Source organism: Drosophila virilis, chromosome 5 (genome assembly GCF_030788295.1).
Source record: "Drosophila virilis strain 15010-1051.87 chromosome 5, Dvir_AGI_RSII-ME, whole genome shotgun sequence".
Lineage (NCBI taxonomy): Eukaryota > Metazoa > Arthropoda > Insecta > Diptera > Drosophilidae > Drosophila > Drosophila virilis.
In genome coordinates this window covers 23,617,373-23,638,487 of record NC_091547.1, presented here as the reverse complement: position 1 = coordinate 23,638,487, position 21,115 = coordinate 23,617,373, and the positions used below count along the sequence as shown (strand labels likewise).

At 41.7% G+C, this 21,115-nt stretch overlaps 2 protein-coding genes across 5 annotated transcripts in view; one reads left to right on the top strand and one right to left on the bottom strand.

Annotated features, from left to right (window-relative positions):
• Positions 1–21,115, top strand: part of Pgant9 (polypeptide N-acetylgalactosaminyltransferase 9) — a 71,013-nt gene that overhangs the window by 47,628 nt on the left and 2,270 nt on the right. For 3 of the 4 annotated variants that reach the window (XM_015174176.3, XM_070210238.1, XM_015174175.3), the window contains 4 exons: positions 14,322–14,540; positions 16,052–16,194; positions 16,623–16,713; positions 16,934–17,044. In XM_015174176.3, coding sequence (XP_015029662.1) covers positions 14,322–14,540; positions 16,052–16,194; positions 16,623–16,713; positions 16,934–17,044 — 564 coding nt within the window. Of the gene's footprint in view, positions 1–14,321; positions 14,541–16,051; positions 16,195–16,622; positions 16,714–16,933; positions 17,045–17,425; positions 17,525–21,115 lie in introns of all 4 variants that reach the window. The other variant, XM_015174174.3, reaches the window with a different exon arrangement.
• Positions 273–2,474, bottom strand: Idgf6 (Imaginal disc growth factor 6). Its single transcript, XM_002048975.4, has 3 exons — positions 2,253–2,474; positions 1,054–1,629; positions 273–994 (listed from the first exon to the last, which is right to left on the bottom strand). Exons 1-3 carry the CDS (start codon positions 2,395–2,397, stop codon positions 342–344), a joined length of 1,374 nt encoding a protein of 457 aa, XP_002049011.1. The 5' UTR covers positions 2,398–2,474; the 3' UTR covers positions 273–341.

Here is a 21,115-nt window from a genome sequence, read left to right as displayed (position 1 = left end):
AAAGCAAATGTCGCAAGGTCAAAGCATATATCTGAAATGCAGCTTAGTTTTTTAACTGATATGAGTGCTAAAAATATGAAAACTTGAACTCGAAAAAGCAGAAACAATTTATGCATATATGATCACAAAATTGTTTTTGAGACTTGCCGACCTCTTTCCTTTTATTTTATAAGATTTGTGGACTTGCATTTGTTTTTTTTTTTTTCGTTTCAAACTCGGTTAGTCTAAGCCTCTTCGATAGCTCTGTAAGCTCTTCTTCATTCATTTGAAAATTTTTAGATACATTAAACATTTATTTTCTATATTCAATTACAAAACATGTTGTTATGATTTCATATAGTCTAATTGGACAGACGGTATTTAACGGCCCTCAGTATGGGGTACTTGTCGTTGGTGCAGAGTCCTCGGAAGTCATCATAGGACAAATCGTATAGGGCCACGCCGCCCAAATTGTTGTTCCGGACGTAGCCAGCCTTGTCGGCAGCGGTGTCCGGATCCTCAAAGCTCACCCAGATGCCATTTTCGCCCTTCTTATCAGCGGCACGATAAGCATACGAACCGAATCTCTTAGCAGGATCGGTGACTCGGTTAAGCGGCGCATTTGCCCCCTTTGAGTAGATATTGTTCTGGTTGGGTAGCAGGGCGCAGGTCTCGGGCCAGCTGTAGATGCCATGTAGTTGTGTGTTAGTGCCCACGGGCGCCTCATCCACCACATTCTGAACAGGGGGCACACCTGTGTCGCCCGAATCATCAGTCAGCTTCCAGGGGCGGCCATATGTCGCCACGCCCACATTGATCTTGCTCGCCGGACAGCTGTGACGCAGCCAAAACTTGACTTGGCCGTCCACATTGAACTCGGGATTGCGCTCACTCAGCTCATAGATGGGCGCCGTGTAATCGGCCACCTCGGGATTGCGCTGGGGGGTGAAGAAATCAAAGGCGGCGAGGTTGACAAAGTCCAAATAGTTGATCACGGCGGGCACATCAAAGAAAACTAACGAAAGGCAAACAAAAATTAGCTAATTTCTAGAAAGATCACAACTGTTAACCTACGTGACGAGTTCACATTGGGTAGCACCGTTGTGGAGAGCAACAAATTGTCTGGCCGGAAGGCGTTCTTCACATCGCGCAGCAGCGCTGTGAACTGTTCCTTGTGCTCCTCGGAGCGCTCATCCACAATGGAGTCGCCGCTAAAGACCTTCTTGAAGCCCTTCCACAGGCTGCCCAGACCGCTGTGCACCTTCTTGGGCTTGTTCTTGGGGAACTGCCAGGCAATGTCCACGCCATCAAAGCCGTAGGTCTTCACCAGCGAGTAGACGGTGTTCACGAAGCGTGTGCGACCCGTTGGATTTTCGAGCAGCTCCAAATACTTGTTGGGCAAATCCTTGGCATCCTCGCTCGTCTCAATGTCCTTGTCACCGCCCACACTCAGCAGCACACGCAGATTGGGATACTTGCGCTTCAAACGCGTCACCGTACGGTAAAGACCCTTGCCCAGATCCAAGTCCAGCTGTTGGTTGAGACTGACAGCCTTGTGCGAGTCACGCTCAATGCCCGCATAGCCATAGATCAGATAGTCGCAGAATTGTAGAGCGGGCTCCAGGTCATCAATCACCAGTTTGCCGAGACCTGAAGAAGAGCACACGCCTTGTTATACACTGAGTGAAATATAGGGGGTAGTTGTTAAAAACTTGTTTACTTTAAAACATTACTTTGAACTTTGCTACGCCCACATATCGTAAAACTGTATATTTATTATTATATTAAAATCTAGATCGCTAACTACTTTTACGCTCAGTGTATTTGGGAAATTATTTATTTGTTATGTCTGTCCGTTATCATCATAAATTTTTTCATTTATAGATTTAATATATTTCAAAACAAAATGCACTTGCAATTTTTACTATTTCAATTAGCTACTAGCTAGCTACTTTTTGTCTCAGTGTATTAGGGGAATTATTTAATTGTTAGGTCTGTACGTTATCGCCATCTCGCATTCGAGGCAAAAACAAACAAATCAACCTAAATTCCAGAAGTCGCTGATAAGCCGCACTTTGTTTCCAAGCCACTCACTTTTTACACAGATTTCAGTTTCTTTGGCTTTATTTATTGAATATATATATATATATATATATTCTACATAAGTATTTATGTCCAATTATCAAGTGTCACTGTGTGCGTCTCTGGGGATTACGTAAGCACTCTGTCTGGCCGTTGCCTTCAATCGTGTTCACTCTGTCTCCACAATTTACCTTCCTTGACAAAACTCGCCGAGTCATAGTAGCAGACGAGGTGTCGCTGCGGTCCCCCCACCTGCTGCTGCCCCACCTTGCCAGCCCTCACGCTGGCCAGGCACAGCCAGGTCAGCGCTGCCAGCACTGCCAAAGTTCTCATCATCTCTCAAGAATTTCGCTGTCTCAAGTGAATTCGAATTCGAGTCGAGTTGTGTTTGCCGCTTGGCCGCCGAATTGAAACTGAAACTTGAACGTATCGAAGCGGCGATCGAAGCTGCGAAGGTTGAGATGTTGCTCTTCTTCTTCTTCTTCTTGTTGCTGTTCTTGTTGTTGTTGTTCGCTTGAGTGAAGCGCGAGTTGATAAACAAAGTAGCAGCAAAACGGGCGATCGGCAATAAGAGCTCTGTTATGACATCTAAGTAAATACAGTAAGCACTGGCTATGAGCATTCATATATTCATTTATTAACTTTTAAATGATATGATAAAATGAAGAACAATAGAAGAATACATAATAATATTACTTTAACTATTAAATAGAACTAAAAGAGCAGGTAAATAAAACAAAATAACAAAACATATGTCTCAAAAAACTATTTATTATATACTTTTGTTAATTTCCTTTATGGACTTTATTGTATTGAACAATTAATATCTTTATTTCCAGCTGTTATTAATACCCTGAATTGTTATACAACACTGTACTTTACTGTTCTTATATATGATTATCTTCTTCTGTTAGCAGTTACATAGTGAGCACTGTAAACATGTCTATCAACGCTAGATGCCCAAACTGTGCTATAAACCTCAAACGAATTGGGCGTACAACAACAAACATTTTTTACTGTGCTGATTTCTATTTACATATGTATATACATTTATATATTTACTTTGGGACTTAGGTTCCATTTAAATGCTGATTTTTTCTTGGTTGCGCATGTAGTTGCGTATTTAGTATTGTGCTTCAGCCTAAAAGGCTTTTGTTATCAAGACAGCCAGGGGTTTTTTGGGTTCGGAGCTCAGCAGTGTTGCCCATGCTGTTATTTTCTAGCTAAATTTGGCATTTTAATTATAACTATTTTTCAGCAGCTGACAATCTGTCAAGTACTAGCATCAATTTTAATGCCAATTAAAGCTAATTAAGCTATTTTTAATATTGGTATCAGCTACTTTTCTTGAAGTTGGCAACACTGGCGCTCAGCCTAACAGTTTTTTCGCATAATCGCTTTTCGATTCACTTTCTCTCTCTTTAGGTCTTTTCTGTTTCATATTTCATTTGCCTGTTGGCTGTCAGTTCCACTTATTCACTTTTTCGTTTTGCCCTCCCTGATCTCCATGTCCCACACATGTGGTAGCTGTTTAGGTATTCATGGGCATGACCGACCAGTGCTGTGAGTGCGTGCGAGAGAGACAGCTGACGCTTGAACTTAGTTCGACCCTATCTCTGCCACCGGAAGGTCAAATAGAACACTCTGCACACTAGCCAGTCAGTTGCCAGTGTTGGCAGTTTCCGAGTTATTTGCATAAAATGTTTGTCGATTTTCGATTTTTGTGAGAAACTGCTGCTGCGCCGCCCGCTCACAATTTTATTGTTGTTTGTTTGTTTGTTGCCTCTGCTGATTGTTGTTTGGTTTTTATTTTTGTCACACAGCAAAATTTGCATTTCCAAATAAACTTGTTGTTGCAATTTATTTGTTACATTTATTTTCTATTTTTGTGCCCAGCAATTATCACCTTTTATGTCGCAATGCTTTCATTACTAAATTAAAGCCAATTTGTGTGCTCTCTGAAGAGGAGGGCGTGTGCGTGGGCGGCTAATTGAAATTGCTGCCGGCTCTTTGCAAGTGCAAAAAGCTGCCTTAAATTACTTTCTTCCCTTGCTTGATCTCCTCCCACTACTGGAACAGCTTATGATTAAGTCAAACGCACAAAAAAAGGCTAAAACTGGCCAAAGGCAATCGCAGTCGCACTTGGTGTCTGCGCTCAAATTGAATTTAGTTTTGAACATGGAAACCCAAAACGAAAAACCTCTCTAAATCCCGGGCTGGTTGCTCTCTTTTACCCAAAATCCCAAATTGTGCAGCTTTTGGCTTTGGAACTTTTTTGCTTTTGTTTTGTTTTTTTATTTTCTTGCTGTGTGTTTGTTTTAATTAATGGCAGGCCAGTTTTGGGTCCGTAACCCTTTCGGGCTAACCTTTGTGATCTTTTACGCTTTTGGGGCTTTGTGCCTTTTTTTTTATTTTGTAAATTAATTTGGCTCAAGTAGAGCGCGAGGGCCACGTTATTACTTACACATTTTCGGAAAATTACATGCAGTTTAACTTTTAATTGAAATGTTGTAACAAGTGTGCTGGATAAGGGCGGAATGGGAGAGGAAGGGCGGATAACCTCCACGTAAAACCCTGATGCACAAGCTGCCCAGGCGATGCAATAAAGTTAAACCTCTCTCTCTCTCTCCCTCTCTCTCTCTCTCTCTCTCTCTCTCTCTCTCTCTCTCTCTGTCTCTCGCTCGCTATCCCTGTACTATATGCTGTACATATTTTCCGGGCTCTGTTTAATTACCAACACTGAAAATCTGTGGCAGTATTTTATGCCCGCCTGAAAGTCTGCTGCACATTTGTTTAAAATGTGGCACAAGTGGCGCGCACGGCGCTTGTTTACCGCTTTTGAGGGCTTTTGGCGCTTGTGGTGCTTGTTAATAATGGCAAAATTATGTTATTCGAAAATTATAAAATGGACGCCAATTTAATGCGCTTAACTGGCACTTGACGTTGCGCCACTCGAGATGCGCCCGTGATTCGATAGTTGCTCTGGCAATAGTCACGTTTCTTAACGTTAAACACTCACGTCTTATGAATTATAAGTATAGTATTTTAACTTGTGGAATTTTAAAATAATAATCAATTCGATATTTGCTTGCTAATCGAATAGACCTAGAGTTCAGGTCGTGTAACCAAATCAATCATTTTTAAATCCGTAAAGCCGCACATCTCCCTTAGCCTGAACGCTAACTGACCAAAATTGAAAATTGAAGAGGACTTGAATGGAGTTGGGTGCTGGGTGTGTTGGTTTCTGCCTGGTGGCCGGTACTCATTGCAGCGCGGCGATAGCCGACATGAGAAGCCGCAGCCAGAGCTCGTGCCAGCTCGCTCATAACTTTGCATATTAAGCCATGCAGTGGAAACACTCGAAAACTTTGTGGGCAGCCTGCAGCTGCTGTTGTTGTTGCACTAACAAAAACCACAGCAATGATAACAGGAGTAAATATGTTGGTGGCGGGCTGGTGCGATGGGTTGAGATGGTTTGGTTTGGGGTGTGTAACGTGCACAATAACAAGATCACGCTGCAATCCCAACAACGCTGGCAAGTGTATTAATTTTCACCCAACGCAATGAGCGCGAACAACAAGAGCTCGGACGCGGCTGTGAACAACATTTCTGCTGGGGATTGGAGATTTTGTTCGTGTGCGCATGAAAAGCGTGGCTAACGACCATTTTTGGTTGTTGCTGTTGGGCGCTGGCCGGACTCTAGGCTATGCTGTGGGCGTGGCCAAGCCATTGCCTCAATGTGATTTGTGTGCTCGGCCATTTTTTGCAGCTGCAACAGCATCAACAGCAACATATGCAAATCACTCACTCAAGCGGCAAGGGTAGCCAAACCCGACCCCAATGTACACCCGCACACACACACACACGCTTGTAGGGCTTTGGCTGTGTGTGAAACTCTGCTTACGTGGCGAATGATTTATTAAAAATGCTCGTAAAAATGCACAACACACTCGAAAAAAAGAAAAAACAAACTAAAATCAAAACCCCAAAAGCAAGCAGACAACATTTAGGTGTGGAATGCGTGACTACTAAATACCCAAACTTTTTGCCATGGTTAGTTTATCTTAAATATTTAAATTCAATTCTATTGCCTGAGAAACTCGTGGTTGCTGTTGAAAGCAGTTGCATAATCATTAAGTACGGTGTGGATACTTATATTCAGAGCTGTATGCCAAGTAATTTAAAATGAAATTATGTAGAATTTATAGCTTTAAAATGAAGAGTTTGTAGTCAACCTCTAGGCTACTCGTATACCTATTTTCATATAATCTATTTCAACTTGAGCAGACACATTCTACTGCTTTTCGCATTCCTTTTGGTACGGGTATAAACTACGACAAGCATGTTAGAGTATGTACACATATCACTATAAGTGTATTCGTATGTGTGTGTGTGCTTGTGCCATGCAAAAATGCATGAGAAATCGCTATGGAAATAAGCAGCAGCAGCAGCAGCAGCAGCAACTACTAAAAGTAGATATGAAATTTTTAAAGTCTCATCTCTTCTGCATCGCATGCACTTCAAACAAACACAATTTTATGCAGCCTGAACCCAGCCAAGCCTCCCCTCTCCGCACCTCTACTCTCCTGCCTGGCCTACCACATCCTGGCAGTTGATGTTCGGGCGTAGGGCAATGGGGGCATGGCCAAAGCGGCAAGTGGTCCCACTTTGCGAGCCCATCCATCAACTGCCAGCAGTTGGTTCATTTTTAAGCAATTTTCGCAACCGATATTTTGTGCATGGCAGACAACATTATGGCCCCCACGCCCGCCAGCTGCCCCTTTCATCTGTGCAACCCTGACACGCAGATAGATGACTTTATATGTATAGCTATAGCTAAAGCATTTTTGCATGGCAAAGCAACTCGAAAGTTGGTGAGAGTCTCTGCGCCTGCCGCACCACATTAGCGTCCATATCATCATCATCATCATCATCCCCAACCCCATCCTCATCATTCCCACCATCATCATCAACCTGATGGCAGCCAAAGTGTAGAGCAAGTGCTTGGCTAGCCTGCGCCTGGACGCGTCTGCCTGCAGGTCGCCATTATTAATTGGCCTGCAAATGCATATTTTCAGGAATTGAGGCGCCACAGCCAAAACGGCTGGCCATATTTTTTGAGGTCATTCTGTGCAAGTTAGTTAAGTGTGCCAATGCTTTTGATATATGGTTGGATACATGAATGGATCCAACCGATCAAAATTAAACATATTTTCAAACCACAGTTACATTTTGGCACACATTAAAATAAAGTTTTTATCTGTATGAATAGGTTTATATCAGAAAATATAGACAAAGGATTTTTGTATGTCACGTGAATATCAAATTTCTTTCAAATAATCTGTAATTAAATTACTCCCATGTTCATAAAATCGATAAATATAAATTAATTCCCTGTTGCTTGAGCATATTTCAGGGACAAAATCGACAAAAATTTCGTATTCAAACTTTCTAAATTAGCCTAAAATCGATAAATATCAATTTTTAGCATAAATAGAATTTTGAAAAGAAGCCCAGAAATATGTTATACAGCTTGAAGTCTCTGGAACTTACAAGGTTCACATCTTTATCTTCTTTAATGCTGCCCATCGATTTCAAAGAATTTTGTATAACTAATGAGCTGCTTATGGCCAGGTTCCGAGCAGCTCAGTTATCATCATGTGCTCCATGAACCAGAAGTAAGCACGTACTCAAGGCAGTTCCCATAACTCTTCGTCCCGCTTACCCACACTCGGCATGCAAATTGTGTGCGCGTTGCGCATAATCAAAAACTTCATTTTCAGCAATTTGAAAAGACATTGGCTGATGACAGCAGCCATGTTGAGACTGTGGCGTGGTTGGGCACGCGAATATGTCCACAACCAGCATTTGTACAGCCGCGCAGATGGACACGTTCAAGGTAGACATGCACAGAAGCGTCGAGCCCCCCGCTAATTTTGCCTTGCTGCTGCGGTAATTATGTTATGTCCAGCGGTAGAAGCTGCCACCAGCTCCTACTTGGCCTGAGCTTGAATAACTGCGCGGCAAATTAAATAAGCGTCTCAGTTGGCACGACCTTGTCCATTTCCTGGCTGGGGGTCCTGTTTCCGCTTTGGGGCACGTGACCCTGTCGCCGTTTTGACGACGTTATTTAATATCGCTTTCAGCGCCGGAGGCTTGTTTTGTGGGGCAGCTCGCGTTTTCTTTTAATTTTCATAAATTTCTCTAAATTTCCCAGTTTCTGTGCCCCGCGCTCTCTGTCTCTTTGCACGTGCGCGCATTTTACTGCTTAATACGCAGAGTTGCACTTTACTTTTATTGCACTTTCAGGACGCGCTGCGTGTGAAAACGTACAAAGTTTTCCACGCGCGCGAATCTCTGCTGCGTTTTATGAGCAAACAGGAGTGGAGTCTAAAGGGGGCATTCTTAAAATAAACGAAAAATTCATGCACCATATTAATTATCTTTTAAATTGCTTATAAAAGTCCCCGATGCTGGTTAAAGTTGGGATATGATGAAGTAGGTGTTGACTTAATATAGTAGGGCTTGCAGAAGTGGGTTTTGTGTTAACAAAAATATGTGAATATACATGTAAATCTTATTTTTATTGTTAAAAGGTTTTTCTGTCCACATCCACACATACCATAGCCTGGGACTCGAATTCCACTCAGTGCCTCGTTGTTTAGTTACCAATATATGATTTTTTTATAAATAAGGCAACTTAATTTTTGACAGAAAAAATCCATTTTTAATCTATTATATTATAGAAAATCTGAATTTTGTTTAAGAAGCTCATTGAACTCCCAAAATTTTTGCAAAAATAGGAAAAAACTCCCACAAAAATATGTACTTATGCAATCCTAATCTTTCCATTGTCCAGACTCATAGAGCTTAGACATATAAAATGACTATAGCCAATCGGATTTATATTTTCTGCACCTGCACCGACATCTTCACCTAGCCAAGCCCCCCTTTATTTTGCTTGTCTTGACTACGCCCTAGTCCTGAGAGTGGAGATGAGTGCGCCCGCTGCTGCTGCTGTTAGATTTAGCTCCGGTTTATGGTTTTTTGTTTGTGTTCCGGATACAGCTACTGCTTCTGCTTCTGCTCCGGCTCCTGTTTCTGCTGCTGCTGCTACTGCGGCTGCTTCTGGCGAACGTTAAGCACTCGCTAACGGCCCAGTGAACCGGTAATCAAAGCAAAATCACCAAAGCAGCGAACAACTTTTTATGCTAATTTGATGCGTTTCATGTAACAGTTGCGCTGTCGGTCGGTCACGGTGTGCGTGTGTGTGTGTGTCGGTGTGTCTGTGTGTCTGTGTGTGTATGCCACACTAAACATTTTAATAAGCTTTTGAGAGCTGCCTTGCTTTAAGTTGAGCTAAGCGGGTTAAGCACGACTTGAATCCAGCTGCACCTGCTCCAAACCGAATTTGTAGCTGAAAGATGGAAAGATGGATCCGGCTTTGCTGCATCCTTACAGATCTTAAGTTCTACTCAAAACTTATGCAACTGGTAAGTTTTGTGAAAGTAGCGACTTTTCAGCGTTTGCTTCATGCAAATGCGATGCAAAGGGGCATGAAAACTCTCAAGTTGGCCTGCCCCATTGAGCGGCACTTCAAACTGCAGATACAACTGGGAATGTGTGTTTGTTTTGGGGGGGGCGGGGCCGGGTCTACGAGCACTTGTCAAAAGTCAACTTCACATTATGTCAAGCAGCGTTTTTCCTTCCTGCCTGAGAGCTTTACTTTATATTTTCTTTAACATTTTATTGCTGCAAACCGGCGCTAGCAGGCGTCAGCCCGCAGGCACTTTGTGCCCTTGCTCCCGTCTGCCACGCCCCTATTTTGTGCCTTCCTCTCCCCCCACACACACACACACACACACACACATTACCAAGCCGCATAATACGATGCCTGACATTTACGATATTCCTAGGCATATTTTTTTTGGCGCCGCCCGCCGCTTTTCGTGACTGTTTTATTTGGTATTAATGTGGTTGTTGGTGTTTTTCTCCGGTTGTTGTTGTTGTTGTTGTTGGCAGCCCGCAGGTTAGCACATTATTTCTATAGCACACATTGTGGCGCTTGTGTCTCACACACAACTGGGGCACTCGCTCGTTCCGCCTGCTTAATTTGCGGTTGCCGACGGCGGAGGATGCTGTAAGGATTCCCTGCCAAAGCTCTCCCTCTCTCTTTCTCTCTCTCCCTTTCTCTTCCTTCTGTCTCTCTCTTGTCTGCTCTAGAGTTGACGAATGGCTTTGGCGGCCAAAGGACCTGTCATTTTTCAGCAAAAATGGTGTCACCCGCACTCTGTCTGGCATAATAAATGCCGCTAGATTTATTTGATATCTAAATAGGCTAGTCGTTTCGCCATTGAAGTCCTGTGAGAAATGTGCGGTGCTAAAGATACCCAGCAGGCGAGTTGTCCATAATAGGTATGTCGAGAAAGAAATTTATTTATTTATTTATTAATGGTCGACAAAACGAGTGTCTTCCTCATTATTCAAAAGATTGTACAATATAATTATATGCTAAAAAAAGCCTAGTTAAAGGATACAATTTTCTAAATAGCATCACCGACCGATGGAGGTGTTTTATTTGCCAGTCCGGCCAGCTGTGCCCCTTTTCACAGCTAATTTTGTCAGTGACGCTATTAGAGCTTACATCTAAGCAGAAGGTTGTAAGTGGGAAAAAAGTGATCTCAAGTGAAATTAAAAATAATCTTAATTTTCTATATTAATAAAGAAAATACAATAAATAGGAAAAAAGAAAGTAAGGAAATTGTTAATAAAGTAAAGCAATGTAAGTTAGATAAAGAGTGTTAAGTGGATAGGACAAAGAGAAAAGTAATGGGAAATCTCCGACACGGTGGGGGAAAATTTTTCAGCCTGTCCGGCTAGCTATCAGAAATATCTTAACTATTATTTTCAAAAAGTTAATTAATAGTTTGTAAGATTTTAGAAACTATACACAAATGAAAATCCCGTCTATTATATTTGAAGTTGCGCCTTAAATGCTTGCTACTTAGTTTTAAATACCCGCTCTACCAGCCCTAGTCACAGGGTATCTTCCAGCAATTCTTTCCCCTTACTTAAGCTTAAGCTCTTGGTTGATTGCGTATGCGGAGTGAAGTCTTTGTTTGGGCATATCTTCGCAAAATTGAATTGATTGATTGGTTTATAAATCAAGTAAAATTCATCGCAATCGCTGAAAAGCTGGTTAAGCCGTTCGAGGCCCTTGAGCCCTTGAGCCTGGTGGGTATCAACTTCTTACTGTTCATAAGGCTGCCCAAACAAATTCATTTCGTATGCTGCATGCCGCATGCTGCACTCTGAATGATTCGCTTGTTGTTGTCACACGTAACCCTTAACCCACCCACTTTCACACACGCACACGCACACTCACACACACATGGGCAAAAAAAAAGTGCCCATATTTATCCGCTGTTGAATCATTTAAGCCGCATTAAATGAGAACGTTGACGACGTATGGCAAAAGCGAAAAGTTATGCGACTTTGTTTGCACAAAAAACGGCAACTGCAACTGCAAAAGCAAATGGCAACTGTAGCATGCCACATGCCACTGCCACATGCCACTGCCACTGCTACTGCAACTGCAACTTGCCTCATCTTTTGGTGTTTATTTATTTATTCAGCGCTGAATTTTATTTCATTTCAGTTTATTTTCATAAGAAACTTATTTTCGTTTTTACTTCCATTTCCTCTGCTCATGAAACAAACCATAAACAAGAGAGAGTATTTCACGCCGCACGCTGAATACCCTATGCTGCAAATTTGTTCAATAGAAAATTGTGCATATAGTCTTTAGACCAGACTGAGAGACAGTTGCAGCTTTATCGACACAGCTGATCATGAATATATATGTATATGTATATATATATTAAATATCTCTGCTTTAGTGACAAGGCTATTATGCCCTTCGCCAGGGTGTTAAACCAAAAAAATGTCAATACACAAAAAAAATGTACTCAGGAGGATGTTGAGCGAACAAAAAAACGCCGCTATAACAATAAAATCCTCTTACACACACATGCATATATTACACAGACACACGCGCACGCACACTCGAATGAAGGCTGCGTTTTTGTTGCTGCTGCTTTTCACTTTTGCCATTTGTTCTGTCACTTCCGGCGGCAACAACAAATGTATATATATATAAAAGAAAAAAAAAATGGCCGCCCGCATGCTGCTTCCGTTGGTCTCCCATTGCCGCTGCCTGCCGGCCTACAATGTTGTTGTAGTTCTTGTTGTAGTTGTTGTTGTTATTGTTATTTTTACCCCGTTCTGGCATACCCCTCCCTCCGCTGTTCCCCCAACAGTGGCATTCACTGTTGCCTTGCGCCAGCAGCGTTTATTAAATGTCACACTGCGAATTTGCCAACAGCCGCCAAAGGCATGGCTGTAGCCTCACCCACTATTCTCATTCCTGGACTATCTGACATCCGTCTGGCATTCCGCCATTCTGGCCCTGACGCGCTCTCACTCGCCCAAAACACAATGGCACTTGTCGCGTTTGGAGATTTCACTCACTGCCTGCCGTTTGTTTGTTTGTGCTGCATGCCCCATGCCGCATGCCTCTTGCCGCGCGGAACGCTTTTGTTTTTGTTGCTGCTGTTGCTGCGTCTCGTCTCGCCAGGCATTTGCTATTGTTGTTGTCTTTAAGTTACATATTTTTAGTTGCTTAGCGATATGCCATGCCTTGCGCCTCTCGCTCCAGCTGAAGCACTGCTGACAGCTCCCCAGGCTGTCAGTCAGTGACAATTTCATTTATTCCACGCTTCCTTTTGCCGTTCTTTTTAAAATCAAACTTCCTCAACTTTGGGATTTTGTTTGCCTGGCCCACGTGGCATCTCCATATGGAGTGTTTTCTTCCCAAACTCAATTGCGAACACTTGGTATACGCTAACAAAATACATAAATCTTATTTTAATATTTTCTTTTGGCTTTTTAAGGCAAGCTAAGTTAAGAGCTTTCAGTGTTTAGCAAGCTTTACGGCTTGTAATTTACACTATAACAAAAATGTGATTCAAATCTTAATGTTACCTTAATACTGTTGCATAACAAGAACTTTAAGTTGAACTTCCAGCTTAATGCTTTTCACTTACTAAGCTTTTTAATATTATTTCATGTAATTAAAATGTAAGCATTTAAGTAGAGTATTCAGATTGCGTTCTGCCTTTTGCTTTCGTCATTCTGGGTTCGCCTTTATTTGACAGGCCTGTTTTTCTTGTAGCTTTTGTTGATTTACATGACTTTTATTTCATATTGCGTATCCGCAACGTTGAGTTTGATTTGCATACTTTTGAGCTGAAAGTTGTTTTGCATAATGAAATCGCAATAAAAATACTGAAATAATCTGTTGAAAAATATGCATTGTTATTAACTTGTGTTTATTAACATTTCGCAAATTATTTACGCACATTTGTTGCTGGATTTTTGTTTACTGCTCATTTATTTGCAGCAAACATAAAAGAAATCACAAAAAGATGGAAAAATCAGTATTTATTTTGAATCATTCGACATGAACTGAAACCCAATGCTGCAGGCAGCTGTTGCCTGCTGCAAAACAAGCAAAAATTGTAATTAAATTGCAATGAAAATGAAATGCAATTCTCCAATTAAATGCAAAATGTGCCAGCGCATAAAATATGCCACAGCACAAGAAGGAGCAGGGGATCTGCTCGCCCTCACCAGAGAGTCCCTGTCGAAATGGCAGACCGGCTGGTCAGAAGGCAACAAGAGCAAAGCAAATACACAGCACAAAATATTCAATTACAAGCAAAATTTGTGGAAAGCCCTAACAAGAGACAACAGATGAGGACTGCTTGAGGGAAAGGGGCAGCGGGTTGTTGTGGAGTTGGTGCGAAAAAGCTTAGGAAAATGTGTACTAAATAAAATGTAGCCTCAAGTGTTTTCAAGCTGTTGAAAGTATGCGAACATGGCAGCCGAGTGAAGCTGGCTACCAAAGAAAATGCCAGATGCCAGCTGTGAGCTGTGAGCTGCGAGCTGGCGAGTTGGCAGTTTGGGGCACTCGAGAGGAGGGGGCGGACGTGGGTTTAGAAGTTTGCTTAGGTGTTGGCCACTTGAGATACCAAACGAGCCGACACATGATGAGCTCCGGTTTCAATTAGTGAAATTAAATGTGCTTATGGGATTCCAATTTGACTTGATGCACATTCCAAGCAGACTTAAACATTATTCTTTTCTACATGCGCTAGTCTTTAATTTTATTTACATATCGTTTGCTTATTTACTTGCAGAACACAGCGGAGCCTGTCTACTCGCCTACGATGGCCGGCGGTCTGTTTTCGATAGACCGTGAGTTCTTCGAGCGTTTGGGCACCTACGATTCTGGTTTCGATATCTGGGGCGGTGAAAATCTGGAGCTGTCCTTCAAGACATGGATGTGCGGCGGCACACTCGAAATTGTGCCCTGCTCCCATGTGGGCCACATATTCCGCAAACGTTCGCCCTACAAGGTAAGTGTGCATGTCCCAATCTGCTGCACTCAGCGCTCATTAACGCTCATCCCAAAGGCGATTGCCAACCATTTGAGAATTTAAAACTTGCGCACACAGGCAGCTGTGATGTGTGTGTGTGTGTGTGTGTGTGTGCGTGGTCGAGGTTCGTGTTTGGTCAACAGTGGCCCTATGCGGTTCCCTCTGTGCACATGTCGCACATGCCAGCCGCAGCAGCAGCAGGACATAAACACGTAACCAGACGCAGACCCAAACCCGAACCTCTGCATGGACAAGGACATGAACATGCTCTGCGGCTACTGTGCCTCAGCCTTTGGCTGTTGCCTCAATTATCAACGGTTTACGCTTGACAAAAGTTTGGCAACTGTTGTGTCTGTCAGTGTGGCAAGTTCTGCATTAAGCTACAACGAACTCTATAGATACCTGCCGCACTGGCCAATAAGCTCCAAAATAATAACAAGAAATTTGGGGTAAGGCTAAGAGGAGCTCTCTGAGCATGAAAGCAGCTACAGTTATGGGCAAATAAGCCATTTAGGAGCTGCATCCGAGTTGCATGTTTTATTCATGCGACCAACATTTTTGGCCAGAATTTCAATTCAATCTCTGCAGTTCGAGTCTATCGATTAAATAAGAGAGTCTACCAGGTAGTCATTGATCATTTATTCTATAATTCATTGCAAAATATAGACTATGCTAAAAGTTACTTCAAACTTTATTAATCGATTAAGAATCCAGCAACTCGATAACATATCGAAAAAAGACTGCAATCTTCTAATGATTGATGCTTTAACGATGAATGCGATCATAGCGATAACTTGTTGCACGAATCGATAATTTATCGGAAAATCTTCATTCCGATCGGCCGTCGTAAAGGCGCTTATTAAATGGAAATGTGTATAATTGAAAGGTAGCTGAACGATAACTTTTAAAAATAATAATATCGAAATACTACTCTTCCAATTATTATCTATAGTTAAGCGAATGTAGAGTACAAGTTTTGCGCCCATTTACTTCATATGTGCCTTGCCACAGGCCTTACAAAACTGCCAAGGACAACAAACACGAACACACACACAGTAAATGCATAAACAAGAACAATGCACAGTTGGGCATACAGGGACGGGATCATGTGTGGGGCAAAGTGGGTTGGTGAAGACAGATAACCGCAGAGACGCACCACAAAAGCAACCAGCAGCAGCAGCAGCTGCAGCTGCAGCAGCAAGTGGACAACCGGCAGAAGTTGGTACACATTACGTTAACCGACTGATTCAGGTAATTAGGCTGCCCTGCTGCGCCCTCCCTGCCCACTCGGCCTTACGATAAGCTCCAGCTGCAGCTTTTGATTCAGATTCAACTCCATTGTATAAGCCCGAACTGTTTGTTTGCCAAATATTTTCACTGGCTTTTGGCGCCGCTGCTTTGTTGTGCCAGTTGCAGCCCAATTGTTGCTATGTAAATTCAGCTATCTTCATCTCCGTCTCAATCCCCCTCTTCTTCTCCATCTCTTGCAGTGGCGCACGGGCGTGAATGTGCTGAAAAAGAATTCGGTTCGTCTCGCTGAGGTCTGGATGGATGATTACTCTAAGTATTATCTTCAGCGCATTGGCATGGATAAAGGCGACTACGGTGACGTTAGCGAACGCAAGAAGCTGCGGTAAGTACCCACAGAAAGTGTATACAGAAAGCTATAAGATAGATTATATATGTATTTAAGCTAAGCTGATGAAAATGCCAGAGCGCATAGTGCAAATAAAGATATAAAAAGACAATAAATTGGGCGTATTTGGAAATCTAGTAAAAACAAACCTAAAAAAAGAAATAAAAATATATTTATTTTGTTAATAAAAGGACAATATACAAACATAAGAAGCTAAGGCTTAGTCCGTCAAATGTTTGGGTTTCATTGGAGTCATTAGTGAGTTTATTAAATACTAATCAAAGCATGTTTTGGTTGCACAGTAATTTTATTCAATTAACGAAAGCGCACAGGAATAAAATATTAGCTCTATTTTGTAACCTATAAGAATCATAATCTAATTAATCTATTAATTGCTTGGTCTATCTCTAATTTTTCCACTCTAGCGAGGATCTACAGTGCAAATCTTTCAAATGGTATTTGGACAACATTTATCCGGAGCTCTTCATACCCGGTGATGCGGTGGCCAATGGCGAGGTAAGTTGCACGTGTTCCTCTTCGTTAGGCACGCAGCTATCGTGCAGCATGTGGCATGTGGCATGTGTGGTAAGCGGCTATATATCGGAGATATGGCCCCATCCTCCCCCCGTTGTACCCGCCGTTCCGATACAGACAATACAACTAACCCATTAATGTGCCATTTTATGGTTATAACAACACGAACAAAACACATACATGTATATTTCCCAATTCGCAGATAAGGAACTTAGGTTATGGCGGTCGCACCTGCTTGGACTCGCCGACGGGCAAGCGGAACATGAAGAAGCCTGTTGGCCTATATCCGTGCCACAAGCAGGGTGGCAATCAGGTTTGTTACCACCAACAGCGAAGAACAACAGCACTGCGACCGCCACAAACTCCGTTGAAGCACAAAACCGTCAAGATGTATCCACATATATATATATATGTATATATATATATATATATATATATATATGTACCCGTCTTTATGTTGACTGCGAACCCCTACAGTCTTGCTCGCTCCCACAAAAACAAAACTCTACTAATTTCACTACAATTTAACTTTGGCGCATGGGGCGATAGTTTTTTACTCACAGCTCCTCGATAACGATAACAATTACAGCCGCTGTCCGTTTTCTAACACTGTTACGGTTGTGTTGTCACCAACACCGTTATACTGCTCACTCTCTCGCTCGCTCCCATTTGACGAATCCAACTTAATTTACAGATTAAAAGCATTAATACGGACATGTGCGTCGATGCTCCAAAGACCGGGGACGAATCGCCTGTCGGTGTCTACCCGTGCCACGGCCAAGGAGGACATCAGGTATCCAACTCCACATCCAACAATTCAAACTGCCTTGTCACGCCCCCACCTGTGGGGGCGGTGGACTGTCATCAACATATTTTTACACTGGTTTCGGCTCCATCTGCTCTATCAGTCGTTCGAGTGCTTCGTCGTTGTTTTGCTTAAAATAATTGCCAGTAGTTAGTTGTAGACTTAATTTGTTCGCTTGCTTCTTTAACCAATTGACTCTATACAACACTTAACTGGTACTGATTTTGTATTCATACTTATGGAAATATCTAACATTTAGGTAAATCCAAATCAAACCTTTCGACTTCTAAACACAATTCAAAACTCGTATTGAACCTGATTACAAATATACAAATCATTTCAAGAACCGAACTAATGATATAAATATTCTCTTATGTGTTAACATTTTATGGGGATACTTTTTAATAAACAAATATTCTCCCAAAGAGCTACACAAACTAACATAGTTAACCCAAAGTTAATTTATTTCTTTTTATTTCATTATTTTAATATTAATATGTATTTATTCAGATACAACTGTTGAGCTAATTCTTTTGATTTATATATATATATATATATTTATTGTAAATGTTGTTTCTCGAATTTCCATAATTTGGTTTTTTTTTTTTTGTAGTTTTCCATATTAAGCTCAACTTTACAGTTGGCTATGATTTCTTTTCTTCTTAAAATTTGGTCCATTTCAAATCGATTGATACGGGATGTTTCCTTTAACCTTTAACACTTTTGATCTTCGCCGAAGGCTACTCTGGTTACTTTTTAAATAAAAAACATTGTAAGCTTGGTGTTAAGCACTTTCTAAAGCTCCTTTTCGCTCTAATCTATTCTAATAATTTTCAGGCCAACATTTAAGTGTATAATTATATCTTCTTAATAAAGTTCCCCACTTTAATTTTTGTGAATGTTTCCCCCTACTGCGTTGTTACGATTCCGGCCCTGGGAGCTTGTTAATCTTTTTTAATGGAAATTTGAAAAATCCCTTAGCCTCATACTTCGTCTAATATTCAACAAAATTTTGATAGTCCTGCGGTTTTGAACACTAATTTCACGGAGTTTGTGGTTTAAGAAAAAAACTTGTTGTTCTTTGTTAACGTTTTCTTAAAAATTTCAAACGTTTATAGCATTTATTTAACCTTTAGCCGTAGCCCAAGTGAAAGTCTTTATCATCAAATTGTTTTTGTTTTTGCCACATAAAGAATATTGCCAAAATGGTGTGCAAACTGCATTGACAATAATACAGGACACAACACAGACAGACACGACAGACACACATAACACACACACAAATACACACGCATTGGGAATTGAGATTTATGCAACGTAGCAAAATTAATTAAATCGCAATCATAAATAAAATGACAAAAATGATAAATCATTTCCATGGATCTGCTTTTGCCGGCTGCGTGTTGAATGAGACTTTTACACAACCAGCAACAAATGCGGCGGCAGCAGCAGAAACAACAACAACAACAACATCAGCAGCAGCAGTTGCAGGAAAAACTGTGACAATTTTACGAACATTTAATAACAAGCATTTCGACAACAAAAACAAATCAACTGCAATGCACACACGCACACACATACACGCATAGAACTCTAAACACACACACACACATATATAGATGTATTTTGTGGTTCTCTGTTGTTTATTCAACATTAAATGGAAAGTGTTGACCTCGTTGCGCGTCGTGCCGCGCACAAAAACGCACGAAAAATCGCCAGGCGGCTGCTTGCCACGCCCCTCGCGCACACCTTCAACTGGGCCGCCCAGCCCATTGGAATGCAACAAAACGCTGCAAAGAAAGAAAAGAGGCAAGGGGAAAGAAAAGCTGTCATTTTAATAGCTAGCCAGACTACATAAATACCCTTCAGAAAAACCAATAAGCGCATTTAGAGCTTGTAAAATACACATTAAATGAACTAGTTCTTAGTTCACATATACCCTTTTTAGCAATTTACTGAAGGGTATTTAAAGGCAACTCGGATGTGAAAACGCGACTGGATAAAATAATCAACATTTGCGAGCGTTGGGGACACCAAATGTGTGGGCGTGGCAAATTTTAATTTCGCGCATTGCAAACAACACAAAAAATATGGGAAGGGGAGGAAAAAAACTATTTGCATGGTCAGGGGGTGGGCGGAGGAGGAGCAGCAGAAATTGCACAATTCTTTTGACTAGCGCCGCGTCAAAGGATCTCTCGGCTAGCCCAGTCCTGTGGCGGCAACAAAAACAACTAAAAAGCCGCGCAATATAATGAAAAAATTTTCATTTTCATATCTGCGAGCGGGTCTAGAAAAAAAATTGAAAAAATTGCAGCGCACAAATGTTGCTACAGCGCTTATGAAAAACATATTACGAAGTGAAAAAATACCAAAAAAAAAAAAAAAACAAAAAATTTAAACGTAAATGAAAAAGATACACACATAATTAAAAATGCAACACGCTGCAAGAAAAAGAGAAAGCTTTTTACCAAAGAAAAGCCTGGCAAAAAGGTTTTTAAAGGAAGGGAAATGCAAATGTAAACCGAGCAAATGAAGGACACACACAGCAGGCTGCCAAGCAGGGGAGAGGGCGGGCTGGGGGGAGTGGCATGCATGTGTGGCAGGCGGTGGTAAACGAGTAAAAATGTTAAATGCAAATATAGAGTGAAGCCAGAGGGCGGCAAACACATGGAAAACGTCAGTTTTAACTGTTATTTATTTATGAAAATTTTAAAGAAACTGTGCGCCTGGTGGAAACTCAAAGAGAATGGGATTGGTAGGGACTGTCAAGGATGAAATGCCCTGGGCGATATTTTAGATGCATATCAGATAGACGATATAGTTGCGCTTGCTAGTATTGGTAACTTTGTTTTTAGCAGAAGCTGCAACAAAAAACAGCCAAATTCGTACTCAATCAAAGCTAGCAAATATGCATGCCCCGTCCGTACAGTACGAATCACTATGAACTAGATCTACCAAGCTCAACTAATTAAATATTAATATTAAAAGATATTTTACAACAAGCCAATATAGAGATGTTGTCCCGAGTTGCGGTTGCCCAAAGACGGCTCCACTTGGCCAACTCAGCTGTCTAAGAAAAGAATAAAAACTAAAGTCAATTGTTAGGGTATCTGAAGAAGTCATCAGCTTGGCAGTTTCACTGAGCGCTTAACCAATTTCCGCACATACCATTTGAGTGTTTGGGCCTAAAACAAATGTCAGCATTGAAAATAATGTTGCAACATTACAAATGTGTGCTTGCAGCGTTGTGGCAGCAAAGCACAATAAACAAACCGAATGGCATTCACATGGCCAACATCATCAGCGCGGTCAGTTGTGGCAACCGGTTGCGGAAATAGTAACACAACAAAATGGCGGCCGAGCGGGCACAACGTGGCCCTTGGCCACAATAAAGGCCAGACCCAGCCCAGGCCAGCTGCTGGCAGCGTAACTTAAATTATAAATAATCATGGCAAGACCGCAGACAAAACACAGACACACACACAACACACACACACACACACACACACACACACACACACACACACACACACACACACACACACACAACACACACACACAACACACACACACACACAC